General features: G+C 37.2%; 1 protein-coding gene across 2 annotated transcripts; it reads right to left on the bottom strand.

Annotated features, from left to right (window-relative positions):
* Positions 1-3,586: 3,586 nt before the first annotated feature.
* LOC103697919 (electron carrier/iron ion-binding protein) lies at positions 3,587-16,362 on the bottom strand. Of its 2 annotated transcripts, none has more exons than XM_008779858.4 (6): positions 15,950-16,362; positions 11,393-11,608; positions 5,578-5,639; positions 4,969-5,059; positions 4,783-4,867; positions 3,587-4,688 (listed from the first exon to the last, which is right to left on the bottom strand). In XM_008779858.4, exons 2-6 carry the CDS (start codon positions 11,566-11,568, stop codon positions 3,981-3,983), a joined length of 1,122 nt encoding a protein of 373 aa, XP_008778080.4. In that variant the 5' UTR covers positions 11,569-11,608; positions 15,950-16,362; the 3' UTR covers positions 3,587-3,980. The 2 variants fall into 2 exon arrangements, with proteins under 2 accessions (XP_008778080.4, XP_008778082.4); XM_008779860.4 differs by having other exon boundaries at positions 16,068-16,362.
* Between the last annotated feature and the right edge of the window lie 3,467 nt (positions 16,363-19,829).

Genomic DNA, 19,829 nt, shown 5'->3' with positions numbered 1-19,829 from the left:
CTCCAAAGAAAAGTATGCTTCTGTAACTGAAGCTCCACGCCATCTTGCCTGGCAATTGGCTGGGTTGCATCAATTTTGTTTTACTTATTTATTTTTTATTTTTTCGTACATCGACCTCTCACATCAAATATAGATAAGTACAGTCAGAAAAATTTAAAAAAAAAAATTGGCCCAGCGGATGAGAAACACCCGTCTGTTCACCCAAATTTTATTTGAAGTTTAGAAGTAGTAAGGCTGTGAATTCCAGTGTTGCACTAAAATGGTATTTGTATGATGGTTCTATGAACGGTATGGTCCCTGCAGAAGCACACTTGCGCTTGCTAATTATACTAATTAATTTCTTCTGCCATGCAGGTATCTGTAACGCTGCCACATCAGGAGCGTGCAAGGAATTGGTGCTCGAAAGAATTATATACTCCTCGTTTGCAGTAATCTAGACTCTTATTTAGATAAGGTGGTAAGGCCCTGACGGATGACTGGAACAAACTTAAGTCTTCTTTTATCGGATTTGATGCAAGCGAATATAAAGAAAAGATGAAATGTTGAATTAACTTAGATTTTTGTCACCAATGTCCAATCAATTTCTTAAAATAATTGGTGATGACTAGAAATAAGAAGCAACTTCTTATTTTGCGCAAAACACGGCATATCAGTGTCAATTTAGCTAAGAGGCTTTCGTCTTTATCTGAAGATATTTCTGAACAGCTAATCTATAGATCTTGGTGCTACGAAAAGGTCTTGGACAAATTTCTTCTCTTCTTGGATGTAACCAGAGATATATGGACATAAATGCTGCTAGAAGACTTAAATCAGTTGACCCGCTAAGTCTAGATACTGTGGATCTGTACCAATCCTTTGAGGGTGGGCCCCTAGGCGGGCCCCACTAAACACTCCGTTGACCAGACTATGGGTCGTTTTGGGTATGGCCCGGCTTTAGCCCATGGCCAAATGCCAGAGTCCTGAAGGTCAGTTCCCAATTTCAGTCCAGTGTTTGAGATAGAGATGGACTCCATCTCCTTCTCTCAAACCTCACTAGCTATTTACTACTGAATATTACGCCCCGGGTCAGGCCCGTAACATGGCCATGCTATTGCAAGCTACTGCTCACAGTAACATAAAGCCTCATTAATAAGTCATGCAAAAGTAATATTTCATTCATAGTGTTCTTCCAAAATGTAACAGTACAAAGCTCTAAAGTCATTCAAAATGAATTTCCCAACCCAAAAATCTTCAGGCTCTCTGCTCCTAATAACCCTATATATCTGGAAAAAAAAATAACATAAGACATATGAGCTATGTGGCTCCATAAATAACCATGGACTATATAGATCCAGAATATCTCATGCCAATGCTTCATTTGAAGAATATAACAATTATAACAAAATAAAGCATTTAATAGACGATATACTCAAAACCAGTCATAAAGCAATGCATGCTCAATCATGCAAGTTCATAAATATGATAATGCAATTTATATAAAAATGTTGTCATCTATCCATGCTTTATAAATCCTACTCTCAGACGGATATGCTGCTATGGTCACTATAATCCCGTGACTATAGTCGACGAGTTTTATAACTCATTCATATTTGTTACCAACTTTAACTCATTGATAGAGGGTCGTATTCGTTGGATGCTAACTCCAGAGTGTCGACCGGCCTCTATTTCTAGAGGCGGGCATAGCTATCTAAGAGTTCATAAATCATCATTCTTTTTCATAAAGCATAGGTTGGAAAATGACAAATGGCATCATTATGCATAATCATGCTACAAACATTATTTTTATGCAATTTATCATAACCATAATTCATACCCAATTAAACATTCATGAAGGATACAATTTAATCAAATTTATGAATCACATGCAATTATATGCTTGAGCATCCACTCAATAGCATTATTATGCAATTTAATCAAATTCATGAATCATATACAATTCATCATAACCATATTTCAAACCCAATTAAACATTCATGAAGGATGTAATTTAATCAATCCACTGAACCACTGGTGCTCGATCATTAATATGCATTGTGGTTGCCTTTTGCGTTCAGGCATTCATTCTTGCTCGATGGCAGATGGGTTGGAACCAAGTCCTGAACTATGACATCGAACCATTATATTATTTTAGTGTGAATAATTCTGGGATTCCCATGATTGCTTCTAACAATGTCCAAATGTTCTAGCCTCAGAACAATTCGATGACGCCAAGAGGCACAAAAATTAAAGCGCCAAAGGAAAATAATCTTTCATCTAACCATTGCTCTGATTGCATTACTTTATGATCAAATAAGGATCATGATGGTCAATAAGGAGGGTAGTTTATCTATTGACTCCCTAATTATTGGAAGTTTAAAGATCCTTTAGATATCTATGGATGGGAAGCATAGCAATTTTAATCTGAACGAAGAAGCATAGACCGAATGATATGCCTCATGGAGGAATGGCAATCTTTAGATGCCTTTCCAGATTATGATGGTGAGATGTGAGGAAGGCATTATAAAGTCATTCTGTGATTGAGGCAGTGCAGTGTCCATCCACTTTAAAAGAAGAGACCACAAAGAAAGGAACTGGGGATTAGAGGTGGGAGAACAAAGACAAGAGCCCAAGCACATGAAAACAAGCCACCAGCAGGCCAAATGATTTAAAGGTGACTTTGGAGCAGTCAGAAAGTTGGATCTCTCTTTTCCATAATAACTTGCTTCTTTAACTACTATGTGCGATTCCATGTTGAGTGGAGTGCACCACCAAGCATCAACTACATGGAGCTAGCACCACTTTGACCGTAAGGTAACTTTGATGTGCATGAAGCCACCAAGAGAATTGAAAGGGAAAATGGAAAAGGAAAGCATCATTGCAAGAGAAACCTGTCTGAAGTCCCAAGAGGTAGAATTGCTTGAGAAGCATGACGGTAAATTCAAAAGTTGGAGGATGGAGGAGGCACCGAAAGCAAAGTGGATGTGGTAAGCTCCACGAAGTTGCTCCCCTTGACTTGAAAAAGCTCTCCAAATATGGCTTGTGAACCACCCGAGTTGCAACCCTTTAAATTTTAGAACTTGGAGAGTCTGCAACAAGGTACCTTCCCCTTGGCCACTCAAATTACAGGATTTTCATTGACGTATTAAGATTCATCCCACCTAAAATGCAATTACCGAACACCAAGCTAATTGTTTATTTCCTTCTTGTTGGCATTGCACTATTGCAGTTGTGCCTAAAGGATGAGCTCCAATTAAACTCCGACGCCAACGGCCCATTTTATCTCATCAATACAGGTTGGCCGCAATTTCTTCTGAAAATGGCTAATATCTCCTCTGTAACTTTGTTGCCCCAACAATGGTCGGACAGACAGATGATGTACCTTATGCATGGCCAAAATGCCACAACTAGGTGAATATGGTTGCTCTGCACTGTTGTGGCAACAACAGTGTAAGGACTCAGCCCCGTAGGATTCAGCCCGTAAGACTTGAATAAAGTATTGGGCCACCTCGGCCTACACGCCCCTGGAGCTTGATGGGAAAGTAGAACTTGGCTTGACTCTCGAATAGCTAGGAAATCTATTCAAGCTTTCGCAGAAACAAGAGACCAATTAGAAATAAGGGGGACATAAAAACCATATCTATAAATGTTTTCGAGACCGAAAACACTTAAAAAACCATAATCATAAGATGTTACCGTGTTGGACGATCCTCGGTTGAAATGTTGCAGGAGGAGCTGCAACAGACAATTATCCAACATATTAAGTGGGATGTTTCACATGCTGTGATACATGACTGTAAAGTTGGAAACCAAAGGAAAACGATATGCTGCTTCATTCCATAGCAGCAAACTTCTTCCACCAGGAAAAACTTGGACAATGCCATCACCTGCCAGTCTACTTTTTCAGGGTATCTGCAACATTGCTACGAGTTCCTCAGGCACATATTCATGGAAAGTTGCGGTATGAATGGTGTCCAAGATCATGGTTTTGTAAATGCTCTGAATCACAATTGAGCTATTTGACCAAGAGATGAAAATTCAGCATCGATATTAGAGAGAGCGGCCGGATCAATATGAACAGTTGAACAAACCATAGGCAAAGAATAGGAAGAGACAGCAGGCAAACTGTCTGATTCTTCTTTGTGCACCATTTTATCCTCAGAATTTGGATCCTTAGATTTGTCTACAAAATTAACATCTGAGCGGTTGAACAGTTGATGCTTTGACTCCAAGCAAGATTTCAGATCATCTTCACTTCGCGCTCTATTCAACTTATCCATAAGATCGTTCACTGCTGCATATCTCTCAGCATGCCATTTTATAACTTTCTTTAGTCTTTTGAACTCTCTGTTGGCATCTTGTTCTTCGTCATAGGGTAAGCCCTCATCATTAAAAAGCTCCCTTTCCTGCAACTTCCTTAACTTCTGATTAATCAGGCTCCGAATCCTCTCTCTTAAGTTGTCTGCCTTTTCAGTATTTGATTTTAGCTTCACTTTTATCTCAGATACCAACTTATGAATCTTGTCATCCGATGATACATCTTCCAGTATTTGCTGGTCCTCTAGTTTGAGCATCTCGACAACAGAGAATGTTTCCTCCAGTAGACCAACATTCTGTATGTACTTATCAAATGCTTCATTTTCAGCTTCAATGTTTCCTTCAATGTGCTCCTTCAACTTCATGAACCTCCACTTGTTTATATTAATAGCATCCTGGCATTAATCACCAAAACCAGGAAGCGTTCAATAAAGATACAACAGGCAAAACTTCTAGCAAACTAGAAAATACTGCATATGATGACTGTACCTTCCGGGTCAAAGGTTTCTTAGATCGTAGAGAATTGGCAAAAGCAGTGGAAAGTTGTCTGAGTGAATTCAGTCTCCACGACGATCTGTCACAAGATACACAGATGATTAGAAAAGGAGGAAAAAATCTGCAAGCAACAAGGAGCTGTGCGAAAAAATACGGCATTCTTACTTTTCCTAGACTTACCCAGTCGAAGGTGCATCAGTTGATGATTGTTCCAATGAAGGTGAGCTAGATGGCGGTGGCTTGTCGGGTAGAGTACCATTTTGTTTCAAAACTGTAACATTGACCACAAGGGGAAAAAACCAAGATAAGTGGCCATTAACAAAAAGAAGAACACAGGTGAAACATCATAGCGGTGATTATTCGATTATATAAATAACAGGTAATAAAAGGATTTAAATTAATTTGATCGCAACCATTCAAGATCTCACAAACATTATTAATAGACTACATAATCATCATTTTACATTGCCAATAGCATAATAAACAAGGTATTACATGCAATGTGCTGGTGCTGTGCTGGCCTGGCTCCAGCCAAGTATGTTCTGTACTGTGCTAGTGCTTACACACACTGGCTAATAGGCGTAGTACTAGTCTCCAAAGGGGCTGGGTTCACAACCATGCTGCATGCCAGTCTTGTGGAGACATGGTGCCGTACAGCATGGACCAGCACATCTATTAAGCAGCACAGACCAACATGCTAATCTTTGACTACAAAAGAAAGATCTAAACCAAATCAACTTTGGTGAGTATTAGAGTTGGTCATTGACCTGTGCACATCAGTACACATACCATGAATATGACAAGGATTTTGAGCTTTGGAACAGCAACTCTTGCAGCACTGAAAGGGGCACCTGCAAAATAACAATAAGTACGTCCAAAAATCAAAAAAACAAAAACAAAAACAAAAAACAAATCACATATGATGCAAGAACATGTGTGCATGCATGAATGCACACACATGATGATAGAAGGAATAGAAATAGAAAAGTTTCCTAACCAAATTCCAACAATGTCTTAATGAGAAAAAAGGCTGACCAGGAATAGAAACGTACACACCAATTCAACAAATCCTGAATGAACAAGAATACACATATGGGAGGGATATACATAAACACACGCATGAATAAAAATAGAAAAGTTTCCTGATCAAATTTCGACAATATTTTAATGAGAAAAGAGGTTGAACAGGAATAGAAAGATACACATCAATTCAACAAATCTTGAAACAATAAGAATACACATATGGCAGGGATACACAAATATATGTGCATGTGCCTGTGTCTACGTCTCTAAATACATAGATTTACGTACACATATATTTTGTAGATAGATAGATAGACAAACTTAAACACGCATACATATTTTACAAATAGATATATAACTTATGGTAAATATTAATTTTTGCTTAATTTATGAAAAAATCTACCGATCAGTGCTCCGTATGCATGTTTCAGTTAGATAGGTCAATGTATTGCCCTGGACAATTATTGATCTGGATGTTGCTTGCCACCCTGACTCAATCCATGAGTCAACAGCCCCCAAAAAGTACTAGTTATGTGTCCAGGACGTATCTAGAATGTAGCTTTGCTGTATCAAGAACGCATCTTTGTTGTATTCAAGGTGTATCAAAATCTCATTAGTTTTGGATATGTCATTTAGGATTCATCCACATACTTCACAAGGCACGCCATGAAATTAGGGACTTGGGATTTTAATACTCTACCCAAATGCCAATTAAACCCTTCTGAAACCTCTCTCTGAGCACAGAACCTTTCTTTCAACACCATGCTCCACCTCTTTCCAGATCTCTCGTTCATCGATATTTATTTCTTTTCAAAGTTAATATGACCATTGATGTAGCTTCAAGTGGAAAACAATGATACTGTTAATTTAATCTCAGCCATGTGCTTTATTCTAGTATAAGTCCATGTCTCCATCACAGCCATCAACATGTACATCATATGCAGATTATGCTATTCTGTGAAGAAAGCACTCAATTTTTCCTCAGCCATCTAAATGTCTATCACATCAATTATTCATCGTTCACATGGATGGCTATGGCTATGTTGGACTGAACATCTTCCTTGGTGTTAGAGCAGGTTCATTTGGAAAGACAGCAGCAGCTTAATGAGGAAAGTTGAGAAAGAGATATAATCAGAAGGGTTACTCGTATTGACTTAAATTTAGAAGTCCAGCCAGATACTTGGTTTAGTGCTAAAAGACTTAGTTGCAAATTTAAGTAGAATGCTTTAAACATGAGAATAAAAGATGAGTTGGTCAATTTAAACAATTACCCTGCAGTTGTTTGTTATCATCAATACTGAAAAATATGAAGGCTCTGATAGTTGAAGGACATGTAAACTAGAAGAAACCAAGCAACAGCCGAACCATAGGAGGGAATACTAAATATATTAGTCGCATTGAAGAGCTGATTTAGTCAGATCACTACAACCATATGCTTAAGACTTTATAAACCACAGGAGTGCAAAATTTATTTACTAAAAAGGAGGATATTGGTGCTTATTCTTCGCTTTTTAATAATCGGTTTTATATGGAGTTGGCATCATATCAACTATAATCTTCTCTTTTCTAGTTTTATCCAGGTCTATTATTAAAAATAAAAAGACTCAATATTCTTCCTTTGCTCTGCAAGAGGAGGAAAAGGTGCTTTTTTTATGTATTTCTTTTCTTCTTTCCAAATATAATCAACGAGCCAAGTCTAGTCAGGATCAGGTCTAGCCAAATTCAGGTCAGGCCAAAACAACCTCCAATCAATCAATACCCAGTCAAGCTTCAAAAGAATATACCCACACCCAAACCATTTATTTTATATGGACCCCTAGACAACCTCCAAACTGAATCAGAACTTCACTTGTCAGTCATATACTTCAAGATATGTAAACAAAATAAAGCTACAAAGAGGGGATCTAAGGTTGGGCATGCAAATGCAGTGAAAGAGACGAGAGGAAATTTAAGTAGAGAAGGAAATGTGGTAAACTTAAACATGTTGTTTCAGCGTTTTAAAAGGTGCACCTAGGAGCAAGGCTCAGGGCAAGCCCATCCCTAGCACCTCGTTTCTTCTGAGGCAAGGCCCCCTTAATTGGGCATTGGAAAGGCACTAAAGGCATGCATCTTTTCTGAAGCACAGACGCACACTAACATGCACCTTGACAAATCCTAGAAGATGTAAGCATCTAGATTAACATCCAGCCATTGATTCATACCTGCTGATGTGTTAAAGGGAAGGAACCTCGCTTCTTCCAAGCCTTTAATTGGGGGTTGGAAAGGCACTAAAGGCATGCGCCTTTTCTGAAGCGCAGACATATGTGAAGGCACGCCTCCACAGATCCCCAAAGATGTGCTCATCTTAGATTAACATCCAGCCATCAATTGACAAGGGGGTATTTGTGATGAGGTCTTTCAGTAGTAAGTCTCCGCTGCAGCTGCAGCCATGTTTCTCTCCATTAGAAACAGTGGATAGGATAGCATCCTGCGTTCTTCTTCTTGTTAGGAATTATTTTAATTTATGTACAAAACTAAATTCTAATTCTTCTTTTATTTTTACTTGCATTCATAAAGTGATAATTCACTGTTAAGTGAGCTTAGAATTATGTATTCATCATTATTTATATGTATATTAGAATTTTTGCAGCTCATGTCATCAAGATGAGCATGCTACATTATGCCATGTGCCCAGGCCCTATTGTATGATTCTGAATTCATGGACAACCCCTTTTTGTAACGAGGAGACGGGACCACTTAGACACCAAAAGTGAAGCAGGGCTACTCTAAACGCTCAACTAAAGCCAGAAATCCATGTTTATGAACTTCTCTACTAATTGTTTTATTCTTTTTTTATAACAAGAAATAAACTAAAATGATAGATGGATCCATGCCTTCTATGTCTTTTTAAAAATTTGTATTCTCACAAAATACATGAAGAATAAGCATGTTGTCCCACCAAGAATGGCTGGGCTGCTCTGATTCAAAGGGTTTTTCATTATCCAATCAACCACATCCAGATTATTTTTTAAACCTTTGACTTGCTCCACCAACAAATAGGGGTAGCTTGGGTAGCTTGGATTTTCATCTGGTATTTATTTTTATTTTATTTTTTGGTTGTTGAGGAGGGGGGGTGTCACAGGGGAGAGTGTGTTGGGGAGGGTGGTGGGGGGAGGGGATTTCTCATCAAGATGTTCAAGATATGGTGTTTCATAGCAATGGAAGTTGTCAAACCAAAACATACTTCGCCTAAAGTATACCTTCAAAATATCACCAGTCATTAGTTTTTCTGTCATGGATCATGGATCATAATAGATTTTAAGCATCTTGTTGAAAACTAAATGCTAAAATTCATTAAGGTACTGATATCTAATTTTAGGCAACAACCACAGAGAAAAAGAGATGGAATCCAATGGCAAGACACTACCTTTCTTCCTCATGATCCTCAAGTCGATAAGTTAATATAGGTAAATAATGCTTGAGAGGAGGGGTCAAGCTATTGTAGTAGCCAGACCACCACAAAAAGCTTTTGGAAAGAAATCTCCACGTCCCAAGTTGTGAAGTTCAGAAATTTGAACCAAAGAGAGAAGAAATAATTTGCTTTCTTTGCCTTGAATCAAGTAGTTAAAAACTTGAATAGTCTTAAGGCATCAAGATTCCAAGGGAAGTTAAGCCTACTGCGGTTGTAAGCTCCTTGAGTGACAACATACAAACAAAAAGGCTAGCAGAACAAATGGTGGGATAAAATCATGTATAAAAATTTGAGAGAATGGGGAGTAAATAGATCATTGTTATGCAACCTGAAAATGTGAGGAGAAAGAATATAAGAAGGCTATTATCTTGTAATTTTCCCTAGCTAAGAAAAGGGAGGGGCGGCACAGATCAAACTGCATAAGAAGACTCTAATAGAAGTTAAGCCTTAAGAGTCCTACAGCTTTTAGCCCTTCAAGTTACAGAATACAAACAAAATGGGCTAGTGGAACTGCTGGGTAGTGGGACAAAATTGTGTATAAGAATAAGAGATGATGGGGAATAAACAGACCATTGTTATGCATCTGCAGTGCACAATATCATAATGAGGCTGCTATCTTTGGGTTATTCCCCCAGCTAAGAAAGGGGAAGCGGAAGCATATATTGGGCTGCAAGCCCTGCTCCACAAGGGAGGGAGGTGAGGGGCATCAAAATATAAAACCAGAGGGGACACAGGGCTCTTGCAATTCTCTGGGAGTCATTGCCCCCTTGCTCCCACCTGCTAGCAACAATAAAGAAAAAAAAAAGTTGATCCAATGCACGAGGCTCCACCACTACAGGGCCGGTAAAGGGTTAGACAAGAATCACCGAACCGGTACCAGTAGGCGTACCGGTCGGCCACCGGACCGGTTCAATACCGGTTCGGATCGGTGTCGAACCAGCCAAAAAGGAGAGGTCACAGCACGAGCATTGGTTGTGGCATTAAAGCGCGCAGCGCGCGCATTGGCCATGGCATTAAAGAGCGCAGCGCACGCATTGGCTGTGGCAGATCGAACCAAATTCGATACCAGTTCGTACCGAGTCCTGGCCGAACTGGACGGAACTGGACCAGTTCGTTTTTGTACCAGCCGGAACCGTTTTCTATGGCCAAACCAACTCGGTCAGAAACTGTTTTCTATGGCTAAACCGACCGGTACGGGCCGGTTCAACATTTTTTGGAGTTAGATGTACGTAGTTTTACCCCCATATGTGCAGAGACTGTTTCCATATTTCAAACCTGCAACATCCAAATCAGAATGAAGCAACCTTACTTTTGTGCCAAAGCTCACCCTCTAACAATAACAAAGAAAGGAGAGTTTTAAAACTTAGAATCAAGGAAAGCTAAATGCGTTGAACTGTTATGTAGGTTTATAAATTAAAGGGCCCAACCTATATTTTAGGGTAATGAAGTTGTGGATAACCAATATATTGTCACAAGAGTGCCATTGCTTAGGTTGCAAAACACTCTTTTCTCTATGGTAAGTCATTGTGCCACTTGTGGTGCCCTTAGTTAATCTAACTCACTTAAAATTGTCAAACCACTTCTAGTGTCAGGTTTAAACCTTCTATTTTGCATATTTATGTGAGTTATACCACAATCAAGGGAATTATCTTCATGTAGAAACAATTCTTGTGTGTTTGAAAGGAAGCTACATGGCACTGAAAATATTTTTACCACTTGGAGCATCATAATATGTAAATGCATGAATGAGGTGATACCTTATAACATCAAGCATTCAGTGGCCTATTTAATAAAATCTTTGCAGACCTTATGGCCTTTAACTGTTGAAAATAATATTTATCATTTGGTGACGCAAACATTATTGCGCTACTATGTGATGGAGGAAATGAAATGTCTTAATAACAATTTTCTGAAAGAAGAGTCATCGATGAGAAGGCCTAGAAGTGACATGAAGTCCCTGTTACTGTTCAATTATTTAATAAATCATTATACATTCTTGTTAGCAACATCTTTCTATCATGCATGCTTTAAATCTCAACACAACATAATAAAAAAACATACATAACTACTGATATTAGCACTGATATTAGATTTCCAATGCAAATAACCAAGTAAACCAGGCATAGATACCTTGAACGAGCAACATTGCCGCATTTAATGCACTTTGGCTTGTTAAGCCCACGGAGGTTCTGCTTCGGTGGGTCAAGGCTTATTGATCGTTGAGGCGTTGCACTACCATTTGTGATTGCAGCAGTAATAGAATCAACAGCCTTACTGTTACTAGAGGCATGAGACGAAGCAGCCATAGGACCAATTTCTCCCCAAGGATAATATTCTAAATGCCAACTGGACAAGAAAAAATAAAGAAAGATTAAAAAGAATAGAATCATTAAATACATATATTTTGCAATTTCATGCTCGTTAACCTAGATCATACGTGCAATTTTCAAACAAAAGCCTGCTATTATGAAATTTTAAGAAAACTATAGCTGCAAACTTCATTCTACAAGCATGTAAAGTATGGATCAGCAACCCCATCGACCACGGGAAGATTCTAACAAACACCTTCTCAGATTAACAGGTGCACTTAAAGGTCCAATAACCTGCAGGACAACCTCACCCTAAACCACACCGACCACAATGAACACCATGGCCACCCCTAGTAAGCCATTATAATCAAGGCAGTCTAGTGCAAGAAACAACAATCCTTTACAATTGAGGAAGGAAAAAAGAAAAGAAAAGAAAAAGAGAGAACTCTTGAGCTGAGGAATTTATATTGACGGCAAGAAAACACTCTATAGTGATAAAAAGTTAAAAACGCATCTCACTGATTCCCTAGGAAAAGAAAACAATGCCTATGGTTCACAATAGCCAATTCCATCCCCTAAATTTTAGAATTTTAAAAATATTTCATCCGTTCCCTTTGAAACACGAGAGAGAGACGGCGTACCACGAAAGAGAAGTCGGTCTTCCCCAATCTCACCAACATACACCGTCGCGCAACGTAAACCTAAAGAATGGCCGAGGTGTATTGTTATTCTTCAGGGAAAGGGGTGGTGAGGAGGGGTTGAGAAAGAAACTAGTACGATGAGGCTGGCTAGAAAAGTCGGCCTTGTATGAATCGGGTAAATAAGTTCGATAGGCTCGGACCCAAACTCGCACACAATCCAGACATATCCGTGGACCTACAGGTCCCCACAAGAGAATGGATCCGTAAAACACTAAGGGCTCATTTGGTTTACAGAAAAAGAAAAAAAAATATGGTCAACAAAAAAATAAAGAAATACCTCTTGTTTGGTTGGAGTTTTTAAAGAACAGAGGTAGAAAAGTAGCATTCCCATGAAAATAAGATTTTCATGTTTCATGAAAAAGAAAAACCCATGGAGGCCAAGAGAAAGCTATTTTCCTACCGGTTGGAAATGAGGGTCTTCTTTTTTTTCCAAAAGTACCCTTAAGTCATCAAAATTCATAAATAAGATTTTTTTCTTTATTAAGGGTATAATAGGTATTTCATGCAACTTTTTCAGAAAAGTAGATGCTCAACCAAATATAAGCCACTCTGAAATGTGCCACTTTTCCATGATCAACCAAACATGTCAAAACCATTTTCCAAAAAAAACATACTTCTAGGAATCATCCTCCCAAAAAAATATTCCAGTAAAGAAAAATCTTCTCGCGAACCAAACGAGTCCTAAGGTCAGACAATAGATCCTATAGGAATCGAGTTTATTGGTCCATCTAGTTTGCATTTTTCTGAGGATTTAAATTAGATGGCATCTGATTGATATTCGATAAATGGATGATATAATTCATGAATTCTACAGAATTTTCGGTCGAATTCTATAAAAAATTTCAAATATATCTTTAAAAAATTAAAAACTAGATCTACTAGAATTGTGAAAGTGGATGTGAGACTGATTTTTGGTTCGATTGGCTTGAAACTTGATTTGATTTCGGTATGGTTGCTATAAATCTTACTTAGAAAGAGTGTGAAAACATGATAATACTTGTACTTTACTTGTACTTTTTGATAGTGTGATGCACATGCTTGAACAGTTTATGCAGGAGCAATAATTAAACCACGGTTGCAAAGAAACTTTGTGCACCAAAAATTGCAATATCAAAAAACTTTTTTTTACCCATTTAAAATTTATGTACTGAACTTTATAAAAACTGAAAGCATATGCTACAAATTTGATGTCCAATAACAAGGAATCTGAAATATCTGTTCTTACTAAAAAAATTACAATTCCAGAATATTCATCTCATGGTTTTGAAAACAAAGAAAAGATTCTTTTGCTTAACTTAAATATGTTTCTCTTGGTTCAGGGAATGGAAACAAAGAAAAGGTTCTTTTGTTTACACTTAAGTATGTGCTCTTCGTTCAGACTTCAGAGCATGATAGTCCTCCAAAAAGAAGGGCAGAAAATGACAATAATTTATTCCTACTAAAAGTACAACAAGAAAAGACAGGCCTAGTCTTTTAAAATCTAAACTTTTAAAAATACCCAATCTTTTAAAACTTTAGACCCATCCGAAATGTTTTAGGCTTGACGGGTCGGGTGAGTCATGCAACTCGAGAATAGGTCTAGTCTAGAGCTACCTTTATAAGTTTGGCCTATTCAAATTGACCTGTTTAATATTTTGAATATTAAAAAAGTCTACAAGTTGTGACAATTAATCTTTTCAAGATTGTCTTAGCTAAAAGTCATTTATTAATTATATTATTGCATGGGACGTGATTCTTATTGATTGAATTTTGTTATTTATTTAATTTGTTTTGATAAAATAAGTAGCAACTTTCTTTTTCATTTTTGAAAATAATCTTACTTTTTGTTTTTAACTTTTTTTTTCGCGCATGCCCTGTGCATCACGAAGGTTTTTGCTTGTATGTAAGCATTATACATACATACAATACATACATATATATTGTATGCCCGGTCAGGTTTAGATTGGATGATGGAGGTCCAATATTGTAAGCCATTACATGCAATCTACTGTCTCTAAATTACTTACATACCAAAAATTATATAATCTGGAAACTCCAAGCCTATGCATCAAGTAGTCAAAAAATTGAACAAGGTAAATAACATTAAATTATATATATATATATATACATAATATGATGCATAGGCTAGGGGTTTCTAAGTCACATAATTTTTTGTATGTAAGCAGTTTAAAAATAATAGATCAAATCTAGCGCTTGAATCATTGATATGGGTCCTCCATTGTCTAATATAAGATCAGACTAGATCTAAGAGGAGATCACCTTGAGTATAGCCAAGTCCAGCTTAAATATATATATATATATATATATGATTTAAATATCTACTTATAAATCTTGTCGGATACGATTTAGATATCTAAGGTAAATAAATATGGGTAAAACCCTCCTAAATGACCTTTTATAGCCAAAATTGAATAAGCGACCTTTCATTCGAATGACAAGTGCTCAACCACTAAGCTTCAATATTAGGGTCTATTTTATATAGATAGTCTATTTCACTTATTCAAAATTTGCTCATGTCATTAAATAGTCATTTGTTGTATATTGTGATATTTCATATTTTAATCATTATTTACACAAAATAAATCATATTCTTTGACAAAAGTAAAAAATTAATATTTTATTTTATGGTATTTTCAGAATTTTATTGTAAAAATATTTAAAATATTAATACCATTTATGTACTCCTACATTTACATATAATTTTCCTTACAATCTCTCTAAAAATAAGTAATTCATGATTATATTTATTTAGGCTATAATTAATAAGTAATTGTGGCATTTGATGTAAAAAGCATAGTAATACTTTTTACATTATATATTTTTATTTAAATATTTTATGTTATACTTAATACAAGCCTAGTCTAACCAGCGTCTTGGACCCTTGATTAGGTTGATCTCCATGCCAGGGCTTAGACCTTTGTTACTTATGTACCGCACATAATCTGGATGTTAGATACTATTTTGTCTTTTATAAATGTATAATTAATATTAGTTTGATTATTAAATTCTGCTAAAATTTGATTTATATCTGAACATATTTGACTTATATCCATGTCAGGTTGGTTGATAAAACTCATTGGATCCATGATTATTAAGGAAAAGGATCGAAAAGATAGAGAATGAGAAGCCATTTAGATTCCTAAAAGCCATTATATAAGGATACATAATTATTAAGGAAAAGGATCACAAATATAGAGAATAACACAGCCCTAGATTTCTAAAAGAAATTGGAGGATTGAATGGCTTTCATAGCCAAGTAGTCACTTTCTATAAATATACAAAAAATTATTATTTCCGGAGATACCTTTATAGGTTTGACCAATTCAAATTGGCTTTCTTTTACATTTTGAGCATCACAAAGGTCTAAAAGTATTTTTCTGTAAGATCTGATGTGAGATGATTTTAGTGATAGTTAATTTTTTTAGTATTGCGTTATTAAAACTCATTTATTAATTATATTATTCTGCATGGGACTTAATTTTTAATTCTTTTATCCTTAACTATGTTCTTTTCGTGCATGCCCTGTGCATCGCATAGAAAAATAAAAATAAAATTCCCAACTTTCTCCTCAAAACCCACTCCCAACCCGAATCTTCTCCCGATCAAAACCCCAAAAATCAAATCAATAATAGAAATCGAGAAAACAAAGAAGAAAGCAAGAAAGATCAGAGATTTACCGAAGCCACCTCGAGATATGACAGGGAAATAGAGCCGATCGCTTCTCTCTCTCTCCCTCTCCCCCAACTCTCCCTTAATAGTACATATGCAGTTCTCGGGTTCAGAGGAGGGGGATACCTTGAGAGTCGGAACGAAGTATGCCAAAGTCGCCGGACGCCGAAGAGATGCAGGATCTAGGGTTTTGCCGAAGAGATCGAGAGCGATTCGCGATGGGCAAGAAGATCTAGGGGTCTGCCGTCTGGGAGAGAGAGCGGTGGCCGATGGCCGACGGGATTTGCCAGTCTGGGACAGCCGGACGAGTCGGGACTCGGGATCGCCGGACGGAAGAGGGGAAGAGACGATCGGACGAAGGGCGAAGGCTCGAAGCTGTGGAAAATCGAAATGGCCGACTGTCGGTGAGTGACAATGGGCCAGGCCTTTAAGTTAAGTTAAGAGTTAACCATTACGTGAGCGACAGGCTGGGCCGAGCATTAAAACTTGGCCTGCACCCTACAGCCCGCGAGCCCAGATAATTTTATAGATTTGGATCGAGTCAACCCAGAGTGGGTCGTAGGATTAAAACTCTAAAATTATTCAAATTTTAAATAGATCGAATTAGATTGGGTCGAATCTAAATTCAGTAAATCTCTTGACCCAGAAAATGGAATGGATCTAATTTTCGGATCTGACCCAGTCCTACGGATCCTCCAAAATAGATCGGATCGGATCGGGTCACGGGTCATGCCGACCCATTTGCACTCCTAGTCCTAACACCTTTTTCTTTGGTCCTCCATTTGATCGTCGCTTGTCTCCCGCCATTGTCCAATATATATATAATATAGAACAATATATAATATACATATATTATATATATATGTATTATACTATATTGTTGTACTTTTATGGATGTTTTTTCTCATTTGAAAAAAAAGAAATTATAGCAAAAAGTAAGATAATCTGTGGTACCCAGCTTTTAGTGAACTGGGTCTGGGTCTGGTCTATTTGGCCCAGCACATGCTTTGGGGGAGGAAACATACTCCCATCGGGAGCCGTCTTCTTCCCATTTTCTCCGATGAAGTCCGACTTTGAGAGAAATTTGGGTGTTTCCCTCCAACTGTATTTAAAGGGATAAGCTTCCCCTCTTTTTTTTCCTACGAAGTGGCCTGCGCCCTTCCCTTCTTTTGCTAAAAAAAAAAGAAGAAGAAGAAGAAGAAAGAAGAAGAAGAAGAAGGAGGAGAGAGAGAGAGAGAGAGAGAGAGTCCTATTTCTCCATCTTCTCTTCTTCTCTCTTTCTCTTTCTTTTACTCTTATTGTTAATGAACGGTAGACCCCAAAGGATCCTTTCCTTGTAACCTATGATAAGCTCAGTCATCCTAACTATCGGGCAGCATGCCAGCACCCACCCTTGGCCCATATCGGGCACCACTAGACTCTTCCATCAATAACCCCCTATAGTGTAAGATGTACTCTAGTATGATTCTTGTTCTATGATTTGACCAGCTAGAATTGTCTAAATTGGACCGGTTAGGATGTTGGCATTACTGCTTGGCCAGCCTTGTGAGGATATTGGGACTTAGGATTTTTATTCTTAAATTAATCATGGCCAAATTTTGATAAAAATTTAGTTTTTAATATTTGGCTTTTAGAGAACTTTTTGGAATTAATTGGACTTGTCGGTTGATTTCACTCTCAAGGTAAGTAATATAACCCTTTTTTTAGATTTATCGATAAATTATATAATATTTATGTCATTGTATTTAGAGTCGTATTATTTGTGACTTATGAATTTGAAGCATAGTATTTATTTATTTATTGAATATATCTTATTATGGAATATTATTTGATGCATGATTGAAGGTATTGATTTCAAAACTGATTATGGAAAGAGAGTTTTGATTCAAGACGGTTTTGCAACTTGACTATGTATCGATACCTCTCTAGTGGATGTTATGCGCTGGTATATCGATACCCTACCAGTGAGAATTTTGCGCTAGTATATCGATACCCCACTAATAGGGGTTATACGCTGGTACATCGCTATCTCGCTAGTAGGAGTTACGTGCTGATATATCGATATCCTCCTAGTGGAGGTTATACATTGGCATATCGATACCATATTAGTGAGAGTTATATGTTTGCATAGTACCCCAGCAGATAGAAGTTATATATTGACACTTTGATTATTACTGAGCTCATCTTCTGGCCCAGCCATAGAATATAAATATAGTCATAGTTTAGGGTTGTCGAGATGAAAATATTTTGAAAGAAATTGATTTATGAATGAAATTTAAATTTTTAAATGATTGGATAGTGTTTAGGTATAGATAAATTGACGTACTTTGCATGCTTATTTTTAGTATATTATTATATATCTTATTGATTGATTTATATAATGAAAGTGTTTATTGTTTACTGGGTTGTCTGGCTCATTATTTTATATTTTATTTTTTTTATAGATTCAGAGAACTAGCTTGACCCAAAGAATTCATTATAGGAGAGTGATTAGAGATAGAATTTTGGCATTTTTATTTAGATTAAATTTTTATTTAAGTTAATGCAAGATTTTAGAATATTATTGGTTTTATAAGATATTTAATTTTTATTTAGCTATTTAAATTTATGTTTGAATGCTAATTATTAAAATTTATTCTGCTGCGTGTTTGCAATATCATATTGAGATACCTTGTATGCTTATGAGAAGAGTTTTCTATGGATATGTGGCAGTTACCATGACCCCTAGCTTGCGACTTCAGGTCGGAGGTGTGATAATTAATATGATATTAGAGCCTAAGTGGATAAATCATAAAGTCATAGAATCATACAGGATGAGTATAAGTGGGTAGACATTAAGGCTATTGGGATGTTAATTTATGATGATCTAACATAACTTATCTTGATAAATTAATAAGTTATTGAGGATTTGCTGCTATCTCATGGGTATGGGTTAAGATGCCTCTACATTGGATGAAAATGGCTGCTCAAGATGCTACTACAGAAGCATAAAACTAGCAAAATGGTTACACTCCTCAGCTAATCGGTGGCCCAACTAATGCAGACATTAGTTGGAATGACGCAAATGTAGCAACAGTTGCAACAGCAACAAATGCAACAATAGAAGCAAGCACAACCACAACAAGGATGCGGGGGGCAGCAGGAGCAACAAAGTGTCATTGTAGAGTTTAAGAAGCTATCTCCATCAGCTTTCAAGGGGATTATAGAATCTTTAAAAGTTGAAAATTGGCTTATGGAGATGGAGAAAGCCTTTGTTGTTCCGAGATGCTGAGATGATTAAAAGATCCTTTATGCATCCTACATATTGCAAGGTGAGGCATTCAACTGGTGGCGGATGTTGGAACACAAATATGAATAAGATAGGAAGCCATTCACTTGGAAAAGATTTTGTGGAGTGATTGATTATACCCCTATTTGATTTTGATGAGCTCAAAGTATTTGAGTGTATTTTATGTTGTACTAATGAATTCAATCTAGTGTTTCAGACAAATATATGTGAATTTCTGTTTAAGTGCCTCGAACCTTAGTTCAAAGTAATTTGGCTAACTGTTGAACTCAATTTGAACCAATGTCTGAAGCTCGAGTCGACTCCAGAAGATTACGAGTCGACTCCGGTACACTACGAGTCAACTCCGACTGAGAACAGATAGAAAGACAGAAAGAAGAATTTCATATCCTGTCACAGAGTTGACTCCAATAGGTTTCGAGTCGACTCCGATGCTTGCCGAGTCGACTTCCGACGGTTCCTAGTCGACTCCAAAGGGTAACAGACAGAAAGACAGAATGTTGGATCTTAGACCCTGTTACCGAGTCGACTTTAGAAGGTTACGAGTCGACTCCGAAGTTTGGCGAGTCGACTCCTAGTTATGTCCGAGTCGACTCCCAGAG

This window comes from Phoenix dactylifera, chromosome 3 (genome assembly GCF_051530095.1).
Source record: "Phoenix dactylifera cultivar Ajwa chromosome 3, Ajwa_hap1_PhDact_Kaust_v1.1, whole genome shotgun sequence".
Taxonomy (NCBI): Eukaryota; Viridiplantae; Streptophyta; class Magnoliopsida; order Arecales; family Arecaceae; genus Phoenix; species Phoenix dactylifera.
This window is presented reverse-complemented; position numbering and strand designations above follow the sequence as displayed.